This window comes from Capra hircus, chromosome 23, assembly GCF_001704415.2.
Source record: "Capra hircus breed San Clemente chromosome 23, ASM170441v1, whole genome shotgun sequence".
NCBI classification, from domain to species: Eukaryota; Metazoa; Chordata; class Mammalia; order Artiodactyla; family Bovidae; genus Capra; species Capra hircus.
Window position 1 is genome coordinate 22,781,735 of NC_030830.1, and position 25,888 is coordinate 22,807,622.

At 46.2% G+C, this 25,888-nt stretch overlaps 1 protein-coding gene and 1 pseudogene across 4 annotated transcripts in view; one reads left to right on the forward strand and one right to left on the reverse strand.

Annotated features, from left to right (window-relative positions):
• LOC102174968 lies at nucleotides 2,479-19,925 on the reverse strand (annotated as a pseudogene).
• LOC102173052 (butyrophilin subfamily 1 member A1) overlaps nucleotides 20,473-25,888 on the forward strand; it is a 38,183-nt gene continuing 32,767 nt past the window's right edge. For 2 of the 4 annotated variants that reach the window (XM_018039114.1, XM_018039117.1), the window contains exons 1-3: nucleotides 20,473-20,952; nucleotides 22,038-22,222; nucleotides 24,525-24,872. In XM_018039114.1, coding sequence (XP_017894603.1) covers nucleotides 22,138-22,222; nucleotides 24,525-24,872 — 433 coding nt within the window. In that variant the 5' untranslated portion in view covers nucleotides 20,473-20,952; nucleotides 22,038-22,137. The remainder of the gene's footprint in view (nucleotides 20,953-22,037; nucleotides 22,223-24,524; nucleotides 24,873-25,888) is intronic. The other 2 variants (XM_018039116.1, XM_018039115.1) reach the window with 2 other exon arrangements.

Consider the following 25,888-nt stretch of genomic DNA (forward strand, 5'->3'; position numbering starts at 1 on the left):
TATTTTGAAGTAATTTAAAACTCACAGAAGAGAGGCAAAAATACCACAAATTATCCCAAGATATTCTTCACTCAGATTCACCAGTTGATATAATTTGACCACATTTATTGTTATTTCTCTAATTACACATTAGTGGGTTTTTTTTTCTGAAGCCTTTAAGAGAAAGTCACACATAATATGGGCTTTCTGGGAGGATCAGATGATAGATAAAGAGTCCTGCAACACAGGTGACCTGAGTTTGATCCCTGTCTTGGGAAGATTCCCTGGAGAAGGGAATGACAACCCACTCCAGTATTCTTGCCTCATGAATTCCATGGACAGAGGAGTCTGGCGGGCTAGAGTCCATGGGGTCACAGAGTCAGATATGACTGAGCAACTAACACTTTCACTGGGAACAATATATCCTTTTCCTCATAAACACATTGGTGTGAATTTCTTAAGAACAAGAACCTTCTTTTACAAAACCACGGTACAGCTATCAAAAGCAGGAAACTTAAATTGATATACTACTATTATCTAATCTATAGTCCATGTCCAAAATTTGCCAATTGCCCCATAATGTCCTTTATAAAGTTTATTTTTTCTTAGTCCAGGATCTAATCTAAGATCATGCACTGCGTTTATTTGTCATGTCTTTTTGGTCTCCTTTATTTTAATAGGATAAAAAGATAGTTTCTTTTTCTTTTTATTAAATATAGTTGATTTACAATGTTGTATCAGTTTCATGTGTATAGCAAAGTGATTCAGGCATCTGTTCAGTTCAATTGCTCAGTCTGTCCAACTTTTTGCTACCCCATGGAGTGCAGCATGGCAGGCTTCCCTGTCTACCAACAACCGGAGCTTATTCAGACTCTTGTCCATGGAGTCAGTGATGCCCTCCAATCATCTCATCCTCTGTCATCTCCTTCTCCTCCTGCCTTCAATCTTTCCCAGCATTAGGATCTTTTCCAGTGAATCAGTTTTTCGCATCAGGTGGCCAAAGTTTCAGGCCAAAGATTCAGGTATATGTGTGTGTGTATATATATATATATATATATATATATAATTTTTCAGATTCTGTTCCCTTATAGATTATTACAAAATATGGAGCATAGTTCTTCATACTACACAATAGGTCCTTGTTGGTTATCTATTTTATATTTAGTTGTGTGTATGTGTTAATCCCAAACTCCTAATTAATCCCTCCCTGCTTTCCTCTTTGGAAACTATAAATATGTTTTCTATGTCTGTGAACCTATTTCTGTTTGGTATGTAAATTCATTGGGTTGGGAAGATCCCCTGGAGAAGGAAATGGCAACCCACTCCAGTATTCTTGCCTGGGAAGTCCCATGGACAGAGGAGCCTGCTGGGCTACAGTCCACGGGGTCACAGAGTGGGACACGACTGAGTGATGCAGCAAAACTCACATTAAAAACATAGTTCCTTAGGCGTTGTCTTTTATTATACTGATACTTTTGAAGAATACAGATCAGTTATTTTGCAGACTGTTCCTAAGTTTTGGTCTGTCTAGTATTTCTTCAGTTTATGCATTTTTGGCCAGGAATCCCACAGAAGTGATGGTGTGTCCTCAGAGTGCATCACACCAGGGGACGCATGAGCCAGCATCATTCTTAATGGTTGCCTAGCGTTTCACTGTTTGGGAACCCTGGTTCACTGAAACCAGTTTCCTATTGTAGGGCATTTACGTGGCTCTCAATCTTTAAAACTATGAGAAACCATGCTGTAATACACGTTCTTGAACATATGTCTTTGAATGGTTGTCTAAATATTTCCTTAGGCTAAATTCCAAGAAGAGGAACTACCGAGTTGAAGGGTCAAAGGATGGACTTAAAAAATATTGTTTGGCTTTGAGAAGAATTAGGACATATATTTAGTTGTAAGTCCGCTTCCTTTTTCAATATGACATATTTTAAACACTCACTGAGCGCCGAAGAATTGATGCTTTTGAACTGTGGTGTTGGAGAAGACTCTTGAGAGTCCCTTGGACTGCAAGGAGACCCAACTAGTCCATTCTGAAGGAGATCAGCCTTGGGATTTCTTTGGAAGAAATGATGCTAAAGCTGAAACTCCAGTACTTTGGCCACCTCATGCGAAGAGTTGACTCATTGGAAAAGACTCTGATGCTGGGAGGGACTGGGGGCAGGAGGAGAAGGGGACGACAGAGGATGAGATGGCTGGATGGCATCACTGACTCGATGGACATGAGTCTGAGTGAACTCCGGGAGTTGGTGATGGACAGGGAGGCCTGACGTGCTGCGATTCATGGGGTCGCAAAGAGTCAGACATAACTGAGCGACTGAACTGAACTGAACTGAGGTTAAATAGTGTCCGGCACTAGTCACATCTTTCTTTTTTTTTTTTTTCTTTTATAACTGAGATTTTATTGGTTGTTTTGAGGATCACTACACAGACATTTCAATTTGTACCCAATTCTTCACATACGTACCAGAAATCTAAAATATCATGTAGCTGTGATTCTTAACAGTTATTCCAGTGACTTTCCAGCTTAAAATTTGGAGCAAACTTTCCTTAACAGGATATCAAGTACCAATATCTTCAAATATTGATATGTTGTTACATCTTAAGTCCCACTGATTCACAATTTAATATCATATACACTACATACCCAAACTGTCAATCGTTCACAGCACATTAACCAAGTTACTAGGAAAACTGGACTACCACGACCAAAGATGTTATAGTATAGTGCACAAAATTCTGACCAAGAGAGCCAAGATCAAAAAGTGGTTTTCTGTAGGAAATAATTCTACCAAAACAATATGGGAAAAGAAGTAATTTAAAGTGTTCAAGACATTAACTGCACAACTGACTCCAAACTGTCATTTAGTATGCTTTTGTATTATAGGATATAAAAGCTACCCCCCATCTATGGAATGTTAAGCTGACACCCAAGATAATCAAAGCCTCCCGTATCCAATATCCCACTATTTTCTGGTTGTACCAAAAAATAAACAACCAGCAAATGATTTCACCTCTTAAAAAAAAGCATTTACACTTAAAACATGGGATGAGGTGGGATTCCCTCCTTTTTAAAAATGTTTCTAGAGCTACTAAAAAACTTGCATTTACAAAATAGTTGATAAAAATATTCCTCTGGATTGTACAAGGAGGGAAACAGGGACCACCGACAGGACTCGGTGTGTGGTTATTAATCAGACTTGGCTTCTTTCTCTTCTGCTTCATCAGAGGCTGGGCTCTCCTCTTTTTAGTCTCTCCATTTTCTGCAGGTAAGTTTTCTTTAGTCTCCTGGTTGGCCACTTCCGCCTGTTTTCCCTTTGCTCCTCTTTTCCCTTTTGTTCGCACTTTTTTGTCTGAAGGTTTATCCTTTCCCGCCGCCTTTTTGGGCTTCGTTTCCACTTTCGCAGGAGCCGGTTTAGCTGACAACCTCGCCGATCTCCTCTTCGGCTCCTCCTTCGCCGCCCCCTCGGCGGAGCTGACCTTCCTCTTGGGCGTCGTGGCGACGGGGCGGGCGAGAGCCGTGTGCCTGACGGCCGCGGCGCGCCGAGAGCCTTCGCGAAGCTGAGTAGCCTGACCGCAGCCGCTCCTCCCGCCGCCCGAGCTGCTGGGACCCGCGGCGGGGGTCTAGTCACATCTTTCTAAAACAAGCCTTTCATGACCACGCACAGGACAGATGTCCACCCCCAGTACTATTATTTCTTGTGTATATTTTAAAGATCTTTCCCCATTTTGAACTTAGATTTTAAAGGGGATCTTTTTCTGTCTGATTGTAAATAGAGAATAGCCATAAAGAGCTTCAGTGAAAACAAAACAATGTTAGTAAGTTTTAGATTGCTTATATTCCACTTATATCTACTTATATATATAAGTAGACTTGTTTTTAAAGTTTTTGTACTTAAGGGTCATTCTTTAGAAAGCAGTACAGGACTTTATACTATCTTTATTTTTTTTGGACGGGGTACCCCACGTAGCTTGTGGGATCTCAGTTCCCCAGTCAGGGATTGAACCCACCCAGGCCACAGCAGTCCTAACCATTAGGCTGCAGGGAAATCCTAGGACTTCATACTTGGCAGTAATGTCTGCATATGTCCTTACTTTCACCAACCCTGGGAGTCAGAATCCATGCCACCTTGGTAGATCAAATAATATCTCATTGTACAAACTATTATGTATAAAATAATCTACAAAGGATATATTGTACAACACAGGAGATAGAGCTAATATTTTATAACAGCTATAAATGGAGTATAACATGTACAGATTGTGAATCACTGTATTGTAGACCCTGAACCTGGGTCTCCGGCATTGCACACAGATTCTTTACTTTCTGAGCCACCAGGGAAGCCAATTTATATAATATTGTATGTCAATTATCAGTCAATAAAAAAAGGAAAACAAAATTATTTGTTGGTTTGTTTGTTTTGGCCATGTCACAGAGCTTGCAGAATCTTAGTTCCCCGACGAAGGATTGAACTGGGCCATGGCAGTGAAAGTGCTGAGCCCTAACCACTGGACTGTCAAGGAAGTCCTTTATTGTTGTTTTAAATTGCATTTTGTGATAGGGTTAACATTATTTTCATCTGTTTAATGGCTGTTCATGGTTCTTCTTTCGTGAGTTGCCTGTCCTCTATTCTGTCCCGCTGTTCTATGCATGCCATTTTCATTTTTCCATCACTTTTCTTGGTTGAGGAGACAGCTGTGGGTGTAGAGACCTCAAGCAGAGGAAATCTAGTATGAAAAGTTCCTGCTTTTGCGCTGTCTGGGTTGTTGACTTGGACTGAGGAGTAGATTTTAATCACAAGACGGGAAAGGAAAATAAGAAGACACCAAGCTTCTCGTGCAAACAGAAGAAGACCTGAGTGGAAAGAGCTTAAACTCTCCATTTTTGCCATCTTCTTGACCTCACACTTTTTGTGGAAAGTAGTCTGGGGCATTAGGCTGGAACTTGAGAGAAAAAAGAGGAAATGGTAACAGAGTCAGAGAAAGAGTGGTTAGGTAGAAGGGGAACCTATAGTGTGGTGGGCAGAAGCTAGGTTTAACGACAATGTCAAGAAGGTGCACAAGCCACTTCTTGCTTATCTGTGCCTAAGATCTTGGGTTAGACAATGATGTTTTTACATATGACACCAAATGTACACGCAACAAAATAAAATACTAACACTGATCTTCATCAAAATTAAAAACTTTTGTGTTCCAAATGGCACCTTGAGAAAGTGAAAAGACAAGCAACAGAATGGGAGCAAATGTTTAACATCATATATCAGATAGCATCACTGACTCAATGGATATGAATTTAAACAAACTCTGGGAGATAATGGAGGACAGAGGAGCCTGGTGTGCTTCAGTCCATGGGTCACAAAGAGTCAGACATGACTTAGAGACCAAGCAACAACAATTCAGATAAAGGACTTGTATCTGGAATATGTAAAGAAACTCTTATGAGTCAATAATGAAAGTTTAAAAATGGGCAGGGAATTCCATGGCGGTCCAGTGGTTAGAACTCTGGGCTTTCACTGCTGAGGGCCTGGCTTCGGTCCCAGGTTGAACCTAGCAAGCTATCTAACCACTCTGCCTCTGTCCCAGCTCACCAACAGGGGAATAAACCTTCCTAAAGAGATCAAATTGCCAACATCCGCTGGATCATGGAAAAAGCAAGAGAGTTCCAGAAAAACATCTATTTCTTCTTTGTTGACTATGCCAAAGCCTTTGACTGTGTGGATCACAATAAACTGTGGAAAATTCTGAAAGAGATGGGAATACCAGACCACCTGACCTGCCTCTTGAGAAACCTATATGCACGTCAGGAAGCAACAGTTACAACTGGACGTTTGACAACAGACTGGTTCCAAATAGGAAAAGGAGTATGTCAAGGCTGTATATTGTCACCCTGCTTATTTAACTTCTATGCAGAGTACATCATGAGAAACGCTGGGCTGGAAGAAACACAAGCTGGAATCAACATTGCCAGGAGAACTATCAATAACCTCAGATATGCAGATGACACCACCCTTATGGCAGAAAGTGAAGAGGAGCTAAAAAGCCTCTCGATGAAAGTGAAAGAGGAGAGTGAAAAAGTTGGCTTAAAGCTCAATATTCAGAAAACTAAGATCATGGCATCTGGTCCCATCACTTCATGGGAAATGGATGGGGAAAGAGTGGAAACAACGTCAGACTTTATTTTTGGGGGCTCCAAAATCACTGCAGATGGTGATTGCAGCCATGAAATTAAAAGACGCTTACTCCTTGGACGGAAAGTTATGACCAACCTAGACAGCATATTCAAAAGCAGAGACATTACTTTGCCGACTAAGGTCCGTCTAGTCAAGGCTATGGTTTTTCCAGTGGTCATGTATGGAGGTGAGAGTTGGACTGTGAAGAAAGCTGAGCGCTGAAGAATTGATGCTTTTGAACTGTGATGTTGGAGCAGACTCTTGAGAGTCCCTTGGACTGCAAGGAGATCCAACCAGTCCATTCTAAAGGAGATCAGTCCTGGATGTTCTTTGGAAGGAATGATGCTAAAGCTGAAACTCCAGTACTTTGGCCAGCTCATGCGAAGAGTTGACTCATTGGAAAAGACTCTGATGCTGGGAGGGATTGGGGGCAAGAGGAGAAGGGGATGACAGAGGATGAGATGGCTGGATGGCATCACCAACTCGATGGATGTGAGTCTGAGTGAACTCCGGGAGTTGGTGATGGACAGGGAGGCCTGGCATGCTGCGATTCATGGGGTCTCAAAGAGTCGGACATGACTGAGCAACTGAACTGAAAGGAGGTCAAAGACCTGTACATGGAAAACCATAAGACTGATGAGAGTAGTTGAAGATGACACAAACAAGTGGAAAGATATATTGTGCTCACGGATTAGAAGGATTAATGTTGCATTTTTGTTTTGTTTTTTTGTCTCTTTTAAAATAAAAAAAAATTGGAATGTAATTGCTTTACAATGTTCTGTTCATTTCTGCTGTACGACATGAATCAGCCATAAATATACATATATCCCCTCCTTCCTAAACCTCCCTGCCACCTCTGCTCCCCCATCCCACCTCTCTAAGTCATCACAGAATATAGAGCTGCATCCCTGTGTTATACAGCAGCCTCCCGCTAGCTATCTATTTCACACATGGTGGTGTACATATCAGAGAAGGCAGTGGCACCCCACTCCAGTACTCTTGCCTGGAAAATCCCATGGACGGAGGAGCCTGGTAGGCTGCAGTCCATGGGGTTGCTAAGTCGGACACGAATGAGCAACTTCACTTTCACTTTTCACTTTCATGCATTGGAGAAGGAAATGGCAACCCACTCCAGTGTTGTTCTTGCCTGGAGAATCCCAGGGACGGGGGAGCCTGGTGGGCTGCCGTCTATGGGGTCACCCAGAGTCGGCCACGACTGAAGTGACTTAGCAGCAGCAGCAGCAGTGTACATATGTCAATGCTGCTCTCTCAACGCGGCCCACCGTTTGCTTCCCTCACCGTGTCCACAAGTTCATTCTCTACATCTGCATCTCTAAAGAATTAACTGTTCCAATGGCCATACTACTCAAAGCAATCCACAGATTCAATGCAATCCCTATCAAAATACCAATGCCATTTTTCACAGAACTAGATCAAATAACTATGAAATTTGGATGGAAACATAAAAGATCTTGAATATTCAAAACAATCTTGAGAAGGAAGAACAAGCTGGAGGTCTCACACTTTCTGATTTCAAACCATACTACAAAACTACAGTAATCAAAACATAATGGTTGGTTCAGTTCAGTCACTTAGTCATGTCTGACTCTTCGTGACCCCATGGACTGCAGCATGTCAGGCTTCCCTGTCCACCACCAACTCCCACAGCTTGCTCAAACTCATGTCCATCGAGTTGGTGATGCCATCCAACCATCTCATCCTCTGTCATCCTTCTCCTCCTGCTTTCAATCTTTCCCAGTGTCAGGGTCTTTTCCAACAAGTCAGTTCTTTGCATCCGGTGGCTGAAGTGTTGGAGCTTCAGCTTCAACATTAGTCCTTCCAATGAATATTGAGGACTGATTTCCTTTAGGATTGACTGGTTTGATATCCTTGCAGTCCAAGGGACTCTCAAGAGTCTTCTCCAATACCACAGTTCAAAAACATCAGTTCTTTGGTGCTCAGCTTTCTTTATGGTCCAACTTTCACATCCATACATGACTATTGGAAAAACCATAGCTTTGACTAGACAGACCTTTGTCAACAAAGTAACGTCTATGCTTTTATGCTTTTAATATGTTGTTTAGGTTGGTCATAGGTTTTCTTCCAAGGAGCCAGTGTTTTTAATTTCATGGCTGCTGTCACCATCTGCAATGATTTGGAGCTTCTTGGACTTTTGCCTAAGATCAAGTGTAAATATAATGGTACTGGCACAAAACAGATACTTAGATTGATGGAAAGGGAGAGATAGTCAGGAAATAAACCCACAATTATGTGATCAATAAATCTATGCCTTCTTTAGGCAAGAAAGTGCAATGGGAAAAAAGCAGTTTTTTCAATGAACACAAGAGTATTGTTAATACTGTGATTATGGGGTTGAATTTATTTCAGAAAATGTTACTATTTTTTAGAATAGCACACTGAAATTTGTGGGGGTAAAATGACAAAATGACCAGAATTTGCTTCAAAATAGTTCAGGGAAAATTAAGGGATGGATGAGGTAAAAGAGAGAAAGTTGAAAATTCTAGAATATGGGTATGAAGAGTTCATTATACTGTTTTTACCTATTTTATGTTCAAAAATTTTCATAATTATGAAAAAGAACCAGATTAGAGCCCAACTACTTAAAATGTAGTTTTCAAACTAGGAGCATTGACATCACCTGGGAGTAGAGATGTCAGACTTAGCCAATAGCAATACAAGATGCTCAATAAAATTTGAACTTTAGATAAACAATAAATAATATTTTAGAATAAGTAGGTTTCATGCAATGTTTTATTTATACTAAAAATTATTTGTGAAAATAGCTTGGCAGGGTCTTGTTCTGTTTTAAAATAAAACTAAACATATAATTTCTTGGCTTGGCTAAGAAATTAAAAGACACTTACTCCTTGAAAGGAAAGTTATGACCAACATAGACAGCATATTAAAAAGCAGAGACATTACTTTGCCTATAAAGGTCTGTCTAGTCAAGGCTATTGTTTTTCCAGTAGTTGTGTATGGATGTGAGAGTTGAACTATAAAGAAAGCTGAACACCAAAGAATTGATGCTTTTGAACTGTGGTGTTGGAGAAGACTTTTGAAAGTCCCTTGGACTGCAAGGAGATCCAACCAGTCCATCCTAAAGGAGATCAGTCCTGAGTATTCACTGAAAGGACTGATGTTGAAGCTGAAAATCCAATACTTTGGCCACCTGATGCGAAGAACTGACTCATTTGAAAAGACCCTGATGCTGGGAAAGATTGAAGGCAGGAGGAGAAGGGGACGATAGAGGATGAAATGGCTGGATGGCATCACCGACTCAATGGACATGAGTTTGGGTAAACTCTGGGAGTTGGTGATGGACAGGAAGGCCTAGCATGTTGCAGTCCATGGGGTTGGAAAGAGTCAGACATGACTGAGCGACTGAACTGAACTGAACTGAAACATGTAATTACTTTATAACCCAGAAATTGCATTCTTAGACATTCATTCCAGAGAAATGGAGACTTACGCTCACACAAAAACTTGTACAAGAATGTTTATAGCAACTTTATTCCTAACAACCCCAAACTGGAAACAACCCAAATGACCTGCAAAGGGTGAACGGTTAAACAAACTGTGTGTCTCCATACCACAGAAGTAATATAGTGTCTAGGATGTTTTAGACATTATATTATTTCTATGATAAATATTTTATTTATTTATTTTTTAATTGGAAGCTAATTACTTTACAGTATTGTAGTGGTTTTTGCCATGCATTCACATGAATCAGCCATGGGTGTACATGTGTTCCCCATCCTGAACCTCCCTCCCCATCCCATCACCTAGGGTCATCCCAGTGCATCAGCCCTTATCACCCTGTCTCATGCATCAAACCTGGAGTGGTGATCTATTTCACATATGATAATGCACATGTTTCAACGTTATTCTCCCAAATCATCCCACCCTCTCCCACAGAGTCCAAAAATCTGTTCTTTACATCTGTGTCTCTTTTGCTGTCTTGCATATAGGGTCATCACTACCATCTTTCTAAATTCCATATATATGTGTTACTATACTGTATTGGTGTTTTTCTTTCTGACTTACTTTGCACTGTATAATAGGCTTCAGTTTCATCCACCTCATTAGAACTGATTCAAATGTATTCTTTTTAATGGCTGAATAATACTCCATTGTATATATGTACCACAGCTTTCTTATCCATTCACCTGCTGATGGACATCTAGGTTGCTTCGTATTTCTATGATAAATATTTCTGTATCTTTTAAGGATAAGGGCTCTTAAATATATCCACAGGACTTCCATGATGGTCTAGTGGTTAAGAATCCACCTGCCAGCACATAAGGGACATGGGTTTGATCTCTGGTCTGGGAAGATTCCACATGCTGTGGGGTAACTAAGCCTGTGGGATAACTACTGAGCCTGGGAGCTGCAACTACTGAAGCCTGCGAGCCCTAGAGCTGGTGCTCCTCAACAGTAGAAGCCATCGCAATGAGAAGCCCGTGAGCTGGTGCTCCTCAACAATAGAAGCCACCGCAATGAGAAGCCCGTGAGCTGGTGCCCCTCAACAATAGAAGCCACCGCAATGAGAAGCCCGTGAGCTGGTGCCCCTCAACAATAGAAGCCACCGCAATGAGAAGCCCGTGAGCTGGTGCCCCTCAACAATAGAAGCCACCGCAATGAGAAGCCCGTGAGCTGGTGCTCCTCAACAATAGAAGCCACCGCAGTGAGAAGCCCGTGCACCACAGCTAGAGAATAGCCCTGACTCACCACAACTAGAGAAAGCCCGTGCATAGCAGCAAAGATCTATCACAGCCAAACGAAAACAAAAAATCCATATCCATAGTGTTATTATGTCTATCAATTTTCAATAATTCTTTAATATCCTAAAATGTGCAATGTTGAAGTTTCCCAAATTTTCTAATGAATACATATGCAGTTTGTTTGGTTGAATCAGGGTCAAAACAAGATCCACTCATTGCCTTTGGTTGGTGTGTCTCTTTAGTCTCTCTGTCTTCTAAGAAGAACTGTTTTTAAGAACAGTTTTAGTTTGATAGAAAATTGAAGTCATAGTATAGAGTCAAGGACCCTGCAGCGTGTTCACTATTATTAACATCTTATGAGTAAAGTACATTTGTTATAATTAATGAATCAATATTGATAAATTATCATTAAAGTTCATAATTGCTTTGGATTTTCTTAGTTTTTACTTATTGCTCTTTATCTGTGCCAGGATTGCATCCCAGATATCACATTACATGTAATTCCTATATCCCTGGGCCCTTCTTGGCTGTGACAGTTTTGCAGACTTTTCTGTGTCTGATGATCTTGACAGTTTTGAAGAGTACTGGTTAAATATTTTGTAGGATGCCCCTCTTTTAATATTAGTTTGGTGTTTTTCTCCTGGTTAGATTGGAAGCTTAAGTATCCTTTAATCTTTCTTTCCTTGGCATTTATTTGTTGAAGAAATGGCTTGTTTCCTGTAGAATTTTTCACATTCTAAAATCTGCTAATTGTAACCCTGTGCCATTGACCATTTTCCTCTGCCTCCCTCGTTTTTCCCCTGTAAGCTGGTAGTAAAATTTAAAGGCTTGATATGATTCAGAATCTATTTTTAGGCACGGATACATCATAGGTAGTGTTTGTGCTGTGTTTTTCCACTAGGAGGCATATAATTCTAGTTGGCAGTCATTGATAAGCATTGCCTGGGTCCATGGTTTTATTAGGGGTTGTAAACTGGTGATATTCTAATTCTACCACTTTGTCTCTGTTATTTTATTTATACAGAGAAATTATACCTTAATTACTCTTTCAGTATGAATTATTTGGGAAAGGCATTTACTTTACTCTTCATTTTACCATGTTTCAGAATAATGAGTTCATTCTCTAGTATTCTCCAAAGGTAACAAATGAGTTTTTATTTAGTATAATTATGAATAAATCCATTTAATGAGTGTTAATCCCTCTCAGTGATTATTTTGACTGATGCTTAATTTGTCCCATATTTGGTGAGTTTGAGCCTCAAGTTGACAAGATTCTAATACCTTTGATAGCCTTCTTGCCATCAAGATCATCTCATACATATATGGCTATATATATATATATATATATATATATATATATATAGTTTTAGTGGAAATGGTACAAAAGATTTCAATTTGGGTGCAAGGGAAGGTTTTTACTTATTTATTTTTTAAGATAGGAAGTATAACATGTTTGGTAATGGGTATGATTCCCTGCAGAGGTAAAGGTGATGGTGTGGGAGATGGATTTTTGCTGAAAGAATATCTTTGAGTAGGTGAGAGGGGATGGGTCCAGTGCCTGAGTGGAGGGTTGGTTATCAGTTGAAAGTGAAGAGGAGGGAGGGTGTGTAATGAAGAAAAAGGAAATGTGAAATAATCGCCTTGACAGTGTGTGATCTAGTGGCCAAGAAAATGGCCAGCTTGAGGTTTGTGATGATAAATACCCCATGTTTTTATCCAACCACTTCAACTGCTTGGGTGCAGGGATGGAGGAGGTGGGAAGTTAGATTCAGCCAGAACTGGGCTTTTGCCAGGCTGGTATGATGTGGGAGAGTGAGGGAGACTGAGCTTGCAAGGTGGCTATTATAGCAATGGGTCATTAAATTTAAGAGGGGTAAGATTGGAACAGGGCAGTATCTCATATCAGGGGCAAAGGGGTGGGAAATCCGGAGAGTAGAATCATTGTTGGCAAGAGGGCCCACAAGAAAGCAACTTGCAAAGAACAGGGGTTGTTGAGCATAGGGTGGGAGGCTTAAAGCTGAGATTATGGAGAGGTTAATTACCGGTCCAGGTAACCAGAAGAGCAAGGGATGACCACGGGGCAGGGGCTGCAGCACAGGGGGGACAGCATCAGTGGAGATGAGGAGACACAGGGGTCAGGGTGTGAGGCCGGGGTGCTGGGTGGATTGCCTCGGTTGACGAGAGATCACCAAGAATGGGAGTAAGAGTGGGATGAGGAGAAGACAATGACCCAGAGGCTGAACTGTTCAGTGACGGTGGAGGAAAGGCGGTCACATCTGGAAGGCTGCTAACTGCTGGCAACTGGAGCAGCTGAGGGTGGTCTAGAAAGGCTGCAGCCGAGGGCCCCAAGATGTGTGGTGTGGGCAGGGAGTGGTTTGCCTGCAACCTGTGATGGAGGCAGCTGGAGGTGCTAAGACCACCAGGCTGGCCTGGTCTGCTCATAAACCGCCATTCCTGGCTGTTTGGGGTAGTAGGTAAATTCTCCAGTTCACGGCCTGTGCTGACCTTGAGGTTGGCAGTGACTCCTTTGTGTCCCGGGCCCCAGACTGGTACAGTTGAGGGTCAAGGGCTGCCCACCCATGGCCCACGTTCCTCGTGGGGTCTCTGAGCCTGACCCAACTCTGGGTGGTAGGAGAGAATCTGTCTGCACTCAAGGATCTCTGGCCTCCCATGCTTTACCTTCCAGAGGTTCCCCATCCAGGTGGGAGATCCTGACAGTTACCAGTAGAGCCCTGTGTGTGATGGGAAGTGGTGTGAACATTAGCGGTGGAAGCCCTGGGGAGAGGCCCTGTGGCTCTCTATCCCCACAGCTCCGGCTACCATCAGATGGTCCTGGAGCCCACAATGATGTCTCCAGCCCAGATTTCAAGGTCTACATGTTCAATTGCGTCCTCCACATCTTCTTGCTGGGATATCTAGTAAGGAAGTCCACAGAATCGTGTCTAAATCCACACTCTTGCTTCCCTGCTCCAGCAGCTTTCCCTGCATCACCCTCCACCCTCCCGCACCCATCCTGACAAAGCTGTTATCTTATTGCTCAGGCCAGATAGCTGGCAATCATCCTCTTTCTCTCACATTTCATATCCAGTTCACCAGCCAATCCAGTCACTTTTGCCTTCAAATTAATCCCCTCCTGACCCCTTTTTATGCCCATTTTGAACATGGCACAACTGGTCAAAGCAGTGGGGCCCAAACGGGACTGGCAGAGGCTCTGCCCCTCCCTGGTCTTGCCTGGGTCTTTGCTGTGGTCTTCCTGCTGCTCTCCTGCTTCCAACCTTCTGAGTCTCTTCTCCAAATATTAACTGAGTGATGCTATCAAAGAGGAAGCCTTGTTTTTCCTGGGGTATGAAATGCCAGGAAACAGACATGTTGGTAGATGAAATGATATGAGTCCTGAGATTTGCTTCACAATAATCCAGTAGGAGGGGGAAGTGGGTGGGAGTAAACATGGCTGAGGCTAGGAGGTGGGCATTTATTATACTGTCATCTTTATACTGTTTGGTCTACTTTTCATAAGCTTAAAACATTTTATAATAAAGGTAAAGGCTGATGGAGGCGGTCTTGAAGGACAAGCCGACTGAAGGAAGTGCAGGTCTGGGGTCCACAGAGCCCAAGACAGTCCAGGGCCGTGGCCTTGAGCCCTCTGCTCCCATCACAGTCATTGTGCATGGTGGGGCCGGTGGGGCTGACTGGCCTGTGCTCTCTTCAGAGAAAGAGGCAGGGGTGCACAGAACTGTGGTGGGTTTGGGGTCCCCACGCCTGCATGCTGGAAAGGAGCGTCTTCTGCCCTGTGAAGATTTATAGGGTGCTGATAAGCCTCCTCAGGGTGATGGCTCTTTTTGTATGTGTGTCTGTTAATCTGAAATCCTGCAACCTTGCCAGCTCACATTAGTCCTTGGAGCTATTTTGTTTTAAGAATAACTTATTTATTCTATTTTTGGCTGACTAGTTCTTTGTTTCTGCCCGCGGGGCTCTTTCTAGCAGGGGTCACTCTCTGTTGCAGTGTGCGGGCTTCTCACCGCCGTGGCTTCTCTTCTTGCGGAGCACAGGCTCTAGGCCTGCAGGCGTCAGTAGTGGTGACACCCAGACTTACTGCCCCCTGGCATGTGGGATCTTCCTGGACCAGGGATTGAACCCGTGAGGGAGTGAGGGAGGGGGGATTTGCTTGTAGCTTCTCATTGGGTTTGGCCAATGGTAGGCACTAGGGGGAGACTCATTGTGAGAAGGAGAGAGGATGGGGTATTTCTCTCACATTGTGTCCCTGTCAGTGTCCAGGCTCCTCCGTTTGTCCTCTCACGTGTGTGTGTGTGCACATGGGATGGGGGCTATAAAGCTTCCCAGTGCCTCAGACTCCCCTTTGTTCCCTTCACCCAGCCCTCACTCATAAACAGCCTCTTCTTTACAGCTCTGTCCTTGAACTTCTCAGTGGAGCTCTGCTTCCTGCTGAGACCCTTCATCTCTCATTCTTCTCCCTCCTGTCCTCGGAGGGGCTAGACCAGGACTGAGTTTCTCCCGGGCAGGGCTGGGGGTGGGGGTGGTGGGGTGGTGGGGAAGACATTCTCTTCTCACTCTGGACTGTGCTCTTTCTCAGCAGAACCTGGAGGGTAGAGTTCGCAGCTTCATCTTCACCTCCCTGCCTTCTGGGATTCAGCCTTTAACTTCTCCCTCTACCCAGCAATCTGAGTCTTTTCAGCAAGAAAGATGTCTCTTCTGAGAGGTCAGGCTCTGACCAGCCATTTTCAGCTTGAAAGTGAAAGTGAAATTCGCTCAGTCATGTCTGACTCTTTGCGAACCCATGGATTACACAGTCCATGGAATTTTCCAGGCCAGCATACTGGAGTGGATAGCCTTTCCCTTCTCCAGGGCATCTTCCCAACCCAGGGATTGAACCCAGGTCTCTTGCATTGCAGGCAGATTCTTTACCAGCTGAGCCACAAGGGAAGCCCTAGAACCCTGGAGTGGGTAGCCTATCCCTTCTCTGGAGGATTTCTCCACTCAAGAATCGAATTGGTGTCTCCTGCTTGGCAGGCAGATTCTTTACCAACTGAGCTATCAGGGAAGCCCAATTTTCAGCTTAGTTCCAGGATTTTGGAGTTTGGGAATCAAAGCTGAAACAGAGTACTTCTTCAGCAGCTCTGCCCAGGGCCTCCGTTGGGTGTGTCTTATGTTTGGTGTACCTGAACGTTCTCTTGTTTTGTGATTTTGTCCGCTTCACCATGAGTCCTGTCAGATGGCCAGGGTGTGAGGCTGCCTGCGCCTGCCTTTTTGTCTTCCCCAGATGCCTGCCGTGGCTGTCAACAAATGCCCAGTGAGCCAGTGATTGTGGGGAGTGTGTCCTGAGGTTTCTATCAGGGATGCCGGGAGAGGTGAAAGGGGAGGGGGCAGGTGAAGGAAGAAAGAATTCTGTTTGGAGGAAATGGCAGACCCAAGGCTGGGCCTTTGCAGAGTCAGGGTGTGTGTGTACGCGTGCGTGGTCTCATGAACATGTAATTAGAAGGGGTTTGGCGGAGGGGCCCATGAAGGGGGAGATCCTCCCTTCTCAGACTTCAGGGGAACAGTAAGGCTGGGGAGCCTTGGGGCATAGACTGGTGAGTGGGGACCGGGTTGGACAGAGATGCTGATGTTGTCGTGACACTGTCCTGTGGGAACTCAGTTTTTGTTCTTAAAACAATGCTATGTTATTAAAAATAACCAAATAAAATAAAAGTAATAAATAAAATAAATAAGAGCTAACTCTTCCGTAAGTCAATAAGTATTTGAATTAATTCTCCCCACCCCAGGACTCTCCCTCAGGTCCCCAACCCTAAACTCTGCAGCAAGCCAGGGACCCCCTCATCTGACTTCTGTGACAGACACACTCTGCGCATTATTTAACTTCATATGCGAGGAGCTCTGTAGCCTGCAGTCTTTTGTGTCTGGTTTCCTGTGTCAGTGTCCGTTTCTCTAACATTCCTTGTCTGCGTCTCCTTTCCTTCTCTCCCTTGGCGTCCTTCGCCAGAGAAGCCCTTGCTCAGTCCACCGCATTGGCCACAAGGGGGCAGCAGAACCCGGCGGAACTTGGGCTGACCCAGCGGAGCAGTCTGGCTCTCGGCCCCGGGTTTCTCCTCCCACCCAGGCAGCGTCCTCTTTCTGGGCTGCCTCTCAGGCAGCTGCTACAGGGTGGTGCTGCTGCCTCCCTCTCTGAATGAAACCTGCTGCTTTAGAGAGGATTTCTGGAGCGAAAGTTTGGAGCTTGGGTCTCCAGACTTTCTAGATCATGCACTCCTTTCAGTAACGTATTTTAAACATATGCCTAACATAGACAAATGTACAGATTATAAAAACCAACACAAATAACGTATTAAAAGAGATCAATTAGAGCATTTATAGTAGAACTTCTAACATTTCTTCTGCCTCCCTTCTTGCCCCCAGATTCCTAGGGCACTCCTGGGGCAGGTTTGCCCCTTACTGGGAGCTCCCGTTGAGGTTTAGGGGGGCCTGGAACCTGTGGGTTTGACACACAAAGGCACGACCCTGGGCAGGTCCCTTTCTGAGTCTTTCATCTCAGCTGTAAAGTGAAGAAAGTAAGACTTTCCTCTGAGGATTATAATAAAGTATGTGCTGTTCAGAGTAAAATTGGCACTGGGTGAACAGTGTGCCTGAGTATTTGGTGACATCATTAGACGGCAGGGCCTGGCCTCAGGGCTTTAGCCCACGACTCAGCCTGTGGAGATGCCATGAAGGAACAGGGTGGGCATCCTAGGGACTGTTAGAACCAGCCTCTCAGGGTTGGTCAGGCCTCTCCCGCCTCTATTGCCCCAGACCTCTCTCCTCTGATTCTCTCAGTGATGGAGGCCAAAGGGTCAGGACTTCAGTCCTTTCTCAGAAGTTGGTACTCAAATGCCTCCAAGCAGGACTTGCTTGATTTACCCTTGGCCATGGGTGGGCTTGACCTATGGGATTGGGAGAGTGAGTAAATACTTCCCAGGTCACTGAGTGAGTCACACATGTGGGCAGTGCAGTAACTCATCTCTGCAAACTGAACTGAAGTCGCTCAGTCGTGTCCGACTCTTTGCGACCCCATGGACTGTAGCCTACCAGGCTGCTCAGTCCATGGGATTTTCCAGGCAAGAATACTGGAGTGGGGTGCCATGTCCTTCTCCAGGGAAGGAAATTTTGCATCTCTGCAAAATTCACTGGCATCTCAGTGACTGGGGAACGTGCTTGACACACTCTGGGCAGACCTGCCAGGGCTGAATGCCAGGGGGATCCTACCCCTACCTTTTTGCTTCTTCCCTCCCTCCCTCTCTGCCTCCCTCCCTCTCTTGCACTATCTTTTTCTGGTTCCTTTCCTTCTAATCTTTTATTTTCTTTTGTTATTCATCGAAGTAATAAAACTTATAACATTTTCTATAAGACTGTCTCCCTCCTTTACTTTTACGCATCTCAGGGCTTGAGTGGGAGATACGTCCCCTGGAAGGAATCTCAGACTTTGGAATCAGAGTGTGTTGTCTACTCAGAGGGTGGTGGGGTTGGTGCTGTGGGCCAGGTGGGCTCTGCAGCTGATCTCTGGTGGGCTGGGCAGCGCTCACTCTCAGGAAGGACTGAGGGGCCTAAGGGTGTCCTGAGCTGCCTTTGCTGGATATTCTAGTTTTGGAGATGACAGCCTGTTTTGGGAGGAGCTGTTTTTACTCAGAGGAGGGGCAGAAGTTCAGGTTCAGAGGAAGGTCTTGGCCCCAGCTGTGCCCTTGTGCTCTGCCCAGCAGACTTCCAGGGCAAAGCCTGCTCACCAGCCAGGATCACTGTGCTGAGAGAAGAAAGGAAAAACTGTAAAGTCAAAACAACCCATCACTTAGTGTGTGCTTGTGTTTGTGTGTCTTTAAGTAAATAAGCAGAAAACAGTTGTTCAGCTTTTTCCTGCAATACAGTGAACTTTTCACCTTAACACTGTCAATTAATTTATTAATCATGTCTTTAAGAAAAGGGATTTAATCCTTTTTATAAACTGTCACGTTTAAAAATTACAACTCATTTTACATTCACATTTGTTTTATGGCTTAGATCTGTTATGTGTTTTAAAAAGGAAAGTAAAATATTAATCCCACTAATATTAGGATAATTTGTAATTTGAAAAAAGGGCTTCCCCATAGCTCAGTTGGTAAAGAATCTGCCTGCAATGCAGGAGACCCTGGTTTGATTTCTGGGTTGAGAAGATCTGCTGGAGAAGGGATAGACTACCCATTCCAGTATTCTTGGGCTTCCCTTGTGGCTCAGCTGGTAAAGAATCTGCCTGCACTGTGGGAGACCTGGGTTCGATCCCTGGGTTGGAAAGATCCTCTGGAGAAGGGAAAGGTTACCCATTCTAGTATTCTGGCCTGGGGAATTCCATGGACTGTATAGTCCACTAATATTAGGATAACTTGTAATTTGAATATAATTAGGATAACCCCACTAACATTAGGATAATTTATAATTTGAAAAAGAAAAATCATCTGTGGCCAGTGAGCAGTCTTTCTTGTTAAAGCAGCTGGCACAGGACCCTGATGCCTTGGCGGGAGCGGGGGTGGGGGGGTTGGCAGTGAAGGTGGCCGCTTTTGTCCATCTTGCCACTGTGTTCAAGTGTCCTTGCAGTGTGCTAAACATTCCCTCCACTTTGTCATTCCCGCCCATTCCCCCTCCCAACATGGACTCAAAGGGCTGGTGAGATAAGCTTTCTGGTCAGAAAACCTTGGGACATTTCTGAGTCCAAGGTCCCTGCTTGCTCCTGCTTCCTGTGGAGTTGTGTGGAGCTGGGGGTGGGCCGGGCTGGCTTTGAAGGCTGGGGGAGGACGTGGGGGGGGGCAGTCTCCCTGCAGCTCTAACCCCTCCCTCCTCTGTGAGGGGTCTGGACTAAGTGTCCTCAGTGACAGGACTTACTAACAATAAGAGGTTCATGACCTTGGCAGGAAAATGAACTGGAGGGGGTGGGGCTGGAGATGGGGTGGGAGACCCGCGAGGAGATTACTCCTCGAGACTGTGGAGAATTGATGGCGGTCTGGAAGTATGTTCTGGCCATTGACGTGAATTTGTGGAAAATCTTAAACATTTTGGAAGCACACTGGGTGGGAGAGTGGGGTGTGAAATATGCCCCTCAAGTTTCTGGCAGAGAAAACTGAGTGAACACAGGTGCCCTTTACCAGGTAAGGAAAATGTAGAATGGGATGAGCTGGAGAGGAAGAGCCAGTCTCCTTGGGTTCGTTTGTTTTTTTTTTGAGACCAGAGGGTCAGGCCTTGCCTGGTGTTCACTGGGACTGGGCCAAGAGGGGGTCTGGATGGCTGCACCCAGGCCATGGGTGATACACAATCTTAACAAGCCTTAGGGCACTGTCCGTTCAGCCTGGAGCTGGTCCTGGAAGCTCCTGATATCTGAGGTTAACCCATGGGGGGCCAGGTTGTGAGAGCTCCTGGGTCTTCTGTTGGGGAAGAAAAATCAGCCAGGCTGGGGGCCATTCTCTGCGCAGTTTACCAGCTGACATGGAATTGTTTCAGTGGTGCAAACAGACCAGGCAAGGGCTAGATGTTAGTCTTGGCTGGCAGGTTAGAAGCCTGTCAACCTGGAGCGGAGCGCTTGTCGAGAATGGTTATCGAGTCTGTGGGTCTCTGTGCCCCTCAGGGTGGTTCAGCTTTACTTGAATCCGCTCTCTTGTTGCTGCTCCGATTGTGCTGTTTCCTTCTTGATAACCAGGTGACTGTCCAGAGGGCAGGGCAGAGTCTCTGCTGGGACTGCTTTTTCCAGGTTTCACTTTCCAATAGTGAAGGAACCAGAGAAGGGAGGACTGAGCTGTCTGGGACTGTTTCTGAGGGTCCCACGGTCTGGTCTCTGCAGACACCCTGGGCTGGGCTCTGTTGCTTCTCCACTCTCCTGGGACCACCTGCTCCCAGACACGAGGAACTCAGACTTGGATCTGGACCAGGATTGGGGCTCTGAGTGACTAACTTCAGCTGCGAATTCTGAGGGCAGATTTGGGGTCTACCAGGGTCCCTGAACCTTCTCATGCTGCTGAGCTTAGAGACACTCCTGAAGTCCCGGCCTTTCAGAGCAGGTAAGTGGGTTTTGAAGACACTGTGGGCAAGAAGAGCAGGCAGGGAGCAGCAAGGTTGAGGAGGAGGCTGAGCAGGTGGCGGGGCTGGGGGCAGGGTGGGTGTGCTGGATGGTGCAGTGGCTCTAGGGAGACCCAGGACCACCACAGTGAGGGGTGTGCCTTCACTCATTTGCTTCAGTGTTACTGCTATAGCACTTACTAGTAATAGGTTGTTTTCTAATTCCATGTAGTGACTACAAATATAAATTCATGTGATTCTCATGAAAACCTTGAGATGGAAATGCCGTTAATATCTTCATTTTGCAGAAGAGGAATAACACGAAGATGGTTGAGAAACTTGGCAGACAGGGGCCCAGTCTTGGGGGGAGGACTCAGTGCTTAGCCCCTAGTATCTGTCCTTCCCAGGACCCTAAGCTGCCTCCTCCCCTGCCTCAAACATTTAGTGTTTTGGGGTCTTTTCTCATTTTTTCTCTTTGGCTGCTCTGTTTCCACTGGGATCTCCAGCCCCAATGCAGAAATCTTCTTTAAATTCAGTGCAGATGAGGATTAAGCTGTCTGTGGGGACTGACTGGGCACCTGGGTGCAGGCCTTGTCCTTGGTCCCTGCAGGAAAGGGCTGGGTGGGGTTGAAATGCAGGTGAGCTAACCCAGCAGCAGAGGCAGCACACAGTGCCTCTGAAGGACCCACAGTCCCCTTGAGGAGGGTGTTTGTGGGGCCCCAAGTGGGAGCTGGCCTGTGCTTCACATTGAGGAGCTGAACCTGGGTCTCTGTACATAACTGATGTACCGGCGTCGCTGGTGGTTATGAATAATGGGGAGATGCAGGATGGTCCCAGCTTGGGGCCCCCGTTGCTGGGAAAGGAAGCACCTGGTGTTCTGGGCAGAGTGGGCTGGGCTGCAGGTGTCATTGGGGTGGGAAGAGAAGGAGGGCGTTTTCCCCAAGCAAACCTTGTGGTTGTTTAGCCCCACAGAGGCTTCCACAGGGCTGGGAGGAGCCCAGGCTCAGTGCTTTCTGGGTGGCAAGAGTTGTCAGGAGCCCAGCACCTTATCAGCCCAGGGATCCAGTGGCGGGCTCTGCTCCTGCAGGACTGTTTCTGGCCCTGAGCCCTCCTCCCCACCGGGGTCCCTGAGCTCTGGGCCAGCCCTGGGTCTGCCTCCTGCCCTGTGTCTCCCCAGCGCTGAGGAGATGGAGGACTACTCCCGCTGCTCTGGGCTCAGCCACCTCACCATCCTGCTCCTCCTCCTCCCGCTGCCCACTGGGGGGTCCACAGGTGAGTGTGTCCCCACTCCCTTCCTGTGTGGGTCCCCAGGAGCTGTGTGGGTGGCTCTCTCCACCCACAGTGGGTGGGCATTTGAGGAACCCCTTCTCTAGAATAATTATGATGCTTCCCCAGGCAGTAATTGTAATTATATAATTGAGAAGAGTCTCTAAACCATAAAATAAGGGACCTTGACAGTTTCTAATGTGAAGATTATGATGTTTTCAAAAGTCAACTATTAGGACTTGCCTGGGGGTCTAGTGTTTAAGACATCATGCTTCCATTGCAGAGGCATAAGTTTGTAGCTGTTTAGGATGCCTGGTCATGCATGCCTTGCAGCAAAAAAGGCAACTGTGAAAAATGTTACCATGGGAGAATGGATACACATATGTGTATAGCTGAGTCCCATTGCTGTCCACCTGAAACCATCACAACATTGTTAAATGTCTATGTGTTGTGTGCTAAGTTGCTTCAGTCATGTCCAACTCTTTGCAACAGCATGGACTGGGCTCCTCAGCCAGGCTCCTCTGATCACTGGGATCCTCCAGGCAAGAATGCTGGAGTGGGTTGCCATGATCTCCTCCAGGAGACCTTCCCAACTCAGGGATCAAACTGAGGTCTCCTGAATTGCAGGCGGATCCTTTACTGACTGAGCCACTAGCTATCCTCCAGTATAAAATAAAAAGAACAAAAATGTGCCAGTAAGAAAGTGAAAGTGTTAGTCACTTCGTCGTGTCGGACTCTTTGCGACCCTGTGGACTGGGGGCCGCCAGGCTCCTGTGACCATGTGGATTCTCCAGGCAAGAATACTGGAGTGGGTTGCCATTTCAGGGGATCTTCCCAATCCAGGGATTGAACCTTGGTCTCCAGCATTGCAGGCGGATTCTTTACCATCTGAGCCACCAGGGAAGTCCATTAGGTGTGTACTTGAACAAAACAGACAGATTCTATCTTTATAGTGCTTACAATGTAGAAGGAGGCTGTGAGTAAGAAATGCACAGAAGACTGTAATTGACAGTTTGTTGTAAGAGATGAGAGGAGGGGCAGTGGAGTAGTGAGGGTGGAGGGAGGCAGCCAGCGGTGGGGAGGTGGGAAGCAAGAGCCAGCATGTTCAGTGAGAGGAGAACAAAGACCTGGAGGAGGGGGTGAGCCTGTGACTGTTCTGGTGGAAGGATGGTTTCTGCAGGAGAGAACAGCCAGTGCAAAGCTGCCTGCGTGCCTGTAATGCTCAAAGGACTGTGGAGGCAAGTCCTGGCTGCAGCAGAGTGTGTGAGAGGGAGAAAGCAGGAGTAGGAGTCAGGGAGGCCCCGGGGGGCAACCCCAGCGTGCCTGAGGTCCACTGAGGGGACCGAGGAGCCATGGCAAGGCTTTGAGCCGAGCAGGGACAAGGTGTGCAGCTGTTAAGAGTGGCCTGTCCTTCATGGTGAGGGGCTGATCGTGGGCCCTCACCCCATGGGAGTGGGGAGAGGAGACCCAGGGAGCCCAGTGTACCATTGTCCTCCAGGTGAGAGACGATGGTGACTCAGGCCAACTCTGAGCAGCTGAAATCTTTCTTCAGAGATCCGGCAGGGCTGTCTCGCACAGGGGTCATGTTGTGACCCATCCACCAGGTCTCAGAAGGACAAAGGCTCTAGGAAGATGTTAGTGGGGTAAATACGGGTTCCTGTGGGTGATGAGAAGAAAGGCAGCTTTTTAATGAAAACAGCATTTGGATCTGGGTTTTAGTGCACATTTGAGCTGAGGAGAAAGTCTTGAACACACATGATAAAGTTAGGGCTTGAATAGAGTAGCTCCTGGTTGTGGCTGATGATCAAGAATTTCTGACCTAGACCCTGGGTATGTACTTTGTTCAGGGTTCAGTCCTGCCCAAGGAGTGTGGGGCAGGATAGAGCTGTGGTTCTCAAAGTGTGGTCCATGGAGCATCAGTATCAGCCTCCCAGGGACTGTTTACAAAGGCATTTCCTTGGGTCCACCCCAGACCTGCTATATCAGAAGGTGTCCTGAGGGTGAAGGGGGTCCCTGCCAGTTGTGATTCCCTTGATCTCATGACGATTCTGTTGCATATTCACGCTGAGGGCCTTCACAGAACGGCCTGGGGCCAGGAGAACAGGAGGGTGAGGGATTCTCCTTGAAACTGTTTCTCGGTCACAAAAATGTGATCAGAGTTGTTGCCCAGATTTGGAGTCGTCAGGCTCAATCCATCAGTCCAGTGGTCATCTCATCCGAGCCTGGGGCCTTCCCACCTGATGTTGTGCGTCCCCTGCCCTGGGTCTGCATCTCTCCTCCTCTCTCACTGCTGTCTCTGTGTCCACAGAGACGTTCCGGGTGATTGGCCCTTTGCACCCTATTGTGGCAGTGCTGGGAGGAGAAGCTGTACTGCCATGCTCCCTATTTCCTGCTGTGAGTGCAGAGGACATGGAGCTGAGGTGGTTCCGCTCCAAGCTTTTGGAAGCCGTGTTCGTCTACCAGAACCGACAGGAGCAGAAGGAGGAGCAGATGGCTCTTTATGCGGGGCGGACCTCGCTGGTGGGGGACCTCCTCAGCCAGGGATATGCTGCTGTGCGCATCCAGAGGGTCCAGGCTTCTGACAATGGGCTGTACACCTGCTTCTTCAGAAAAGGACACTTCTATGAAAAGGCTGGTTTGGAGCTGAAGGTGGCAGGTTGGTGACTTGGGTAACTAGATTAGAGTTTTGGGGTGTTGGAACTGGGAGGGATCTGAAAGATATAACTCAGCCCCTCATTTATCACCGGAGGAAGGGAGGCTCTTTGATCAATTCATTCATTAAATGCAAATATATATAGTCCCTCCTACGTGTCTGGGCTTCTCAGGTGGCTCAGTGGTAAAGAATCCACCTGCAAGATTCTATCCCTGGGTCGGGAAGATCCCCTGGAGGAGGAAATGGCAACCCACTTCAATATTCTTGCCTGGAGAATCCCATGGACAGGGGAGCCTGGAGGGCTAAGGTCCATATGGTCGCAAAGAATTGGATCCTACTGAAGCGATTGAGGTTGCACGTACTGTGTCTGGTCCCGTTCTAAGCACCTTGGATGCATCAGAGAACCTAACAAAGATCCCCGTTGTTATGAGTTTATATTCTCAAGTGGATGATCAAGCAGTCAGAATGAAGAAACAGATTATAGGTGATGTTAGAATGTGGTAAGTGCTGAGGAGGAGGAGCCGAGTGGAACAGGGGAAGGGGATCAGGACCGGGGGTTGGGAGTGAGGCCAGGCTGCAGTGTCACACAGTGGTGCAGGCTGGTCCTGATGGAGAATGTGTATCTGAACATAGACTGGAAGGAGGGATTCAGCGTCTTGGACATCTGGGGGTTGCAAGTTCTAAGGGGAGGGAACACCACCCTTAATGCCCTGAGGAGGCTGTGTGCGGCTGGTGTGTTCTAGGGACACCTGGGGTCCTCATGGCTGGTGGGAGTGAGTGAGGGGGCAGGGTGTTCAGAGGGGACCAGAGCGAGGCAGACAGGGCACTGGATATAAAGATGAGTGGAGGTGTGGGAATATTTTCATAATCAAGCCATCAGAGATGGGGCCAAATCACATATTAGTTCTGGAATTAGGAGTTTGAAGTACATGTGAGGAGTCCATGTGGAGGTAAACCTGAGGATAGAAGGAAGCGGAGTTCAGGGCATAGGGGTGTCAGCTGACCTAACTTTCCTGGTG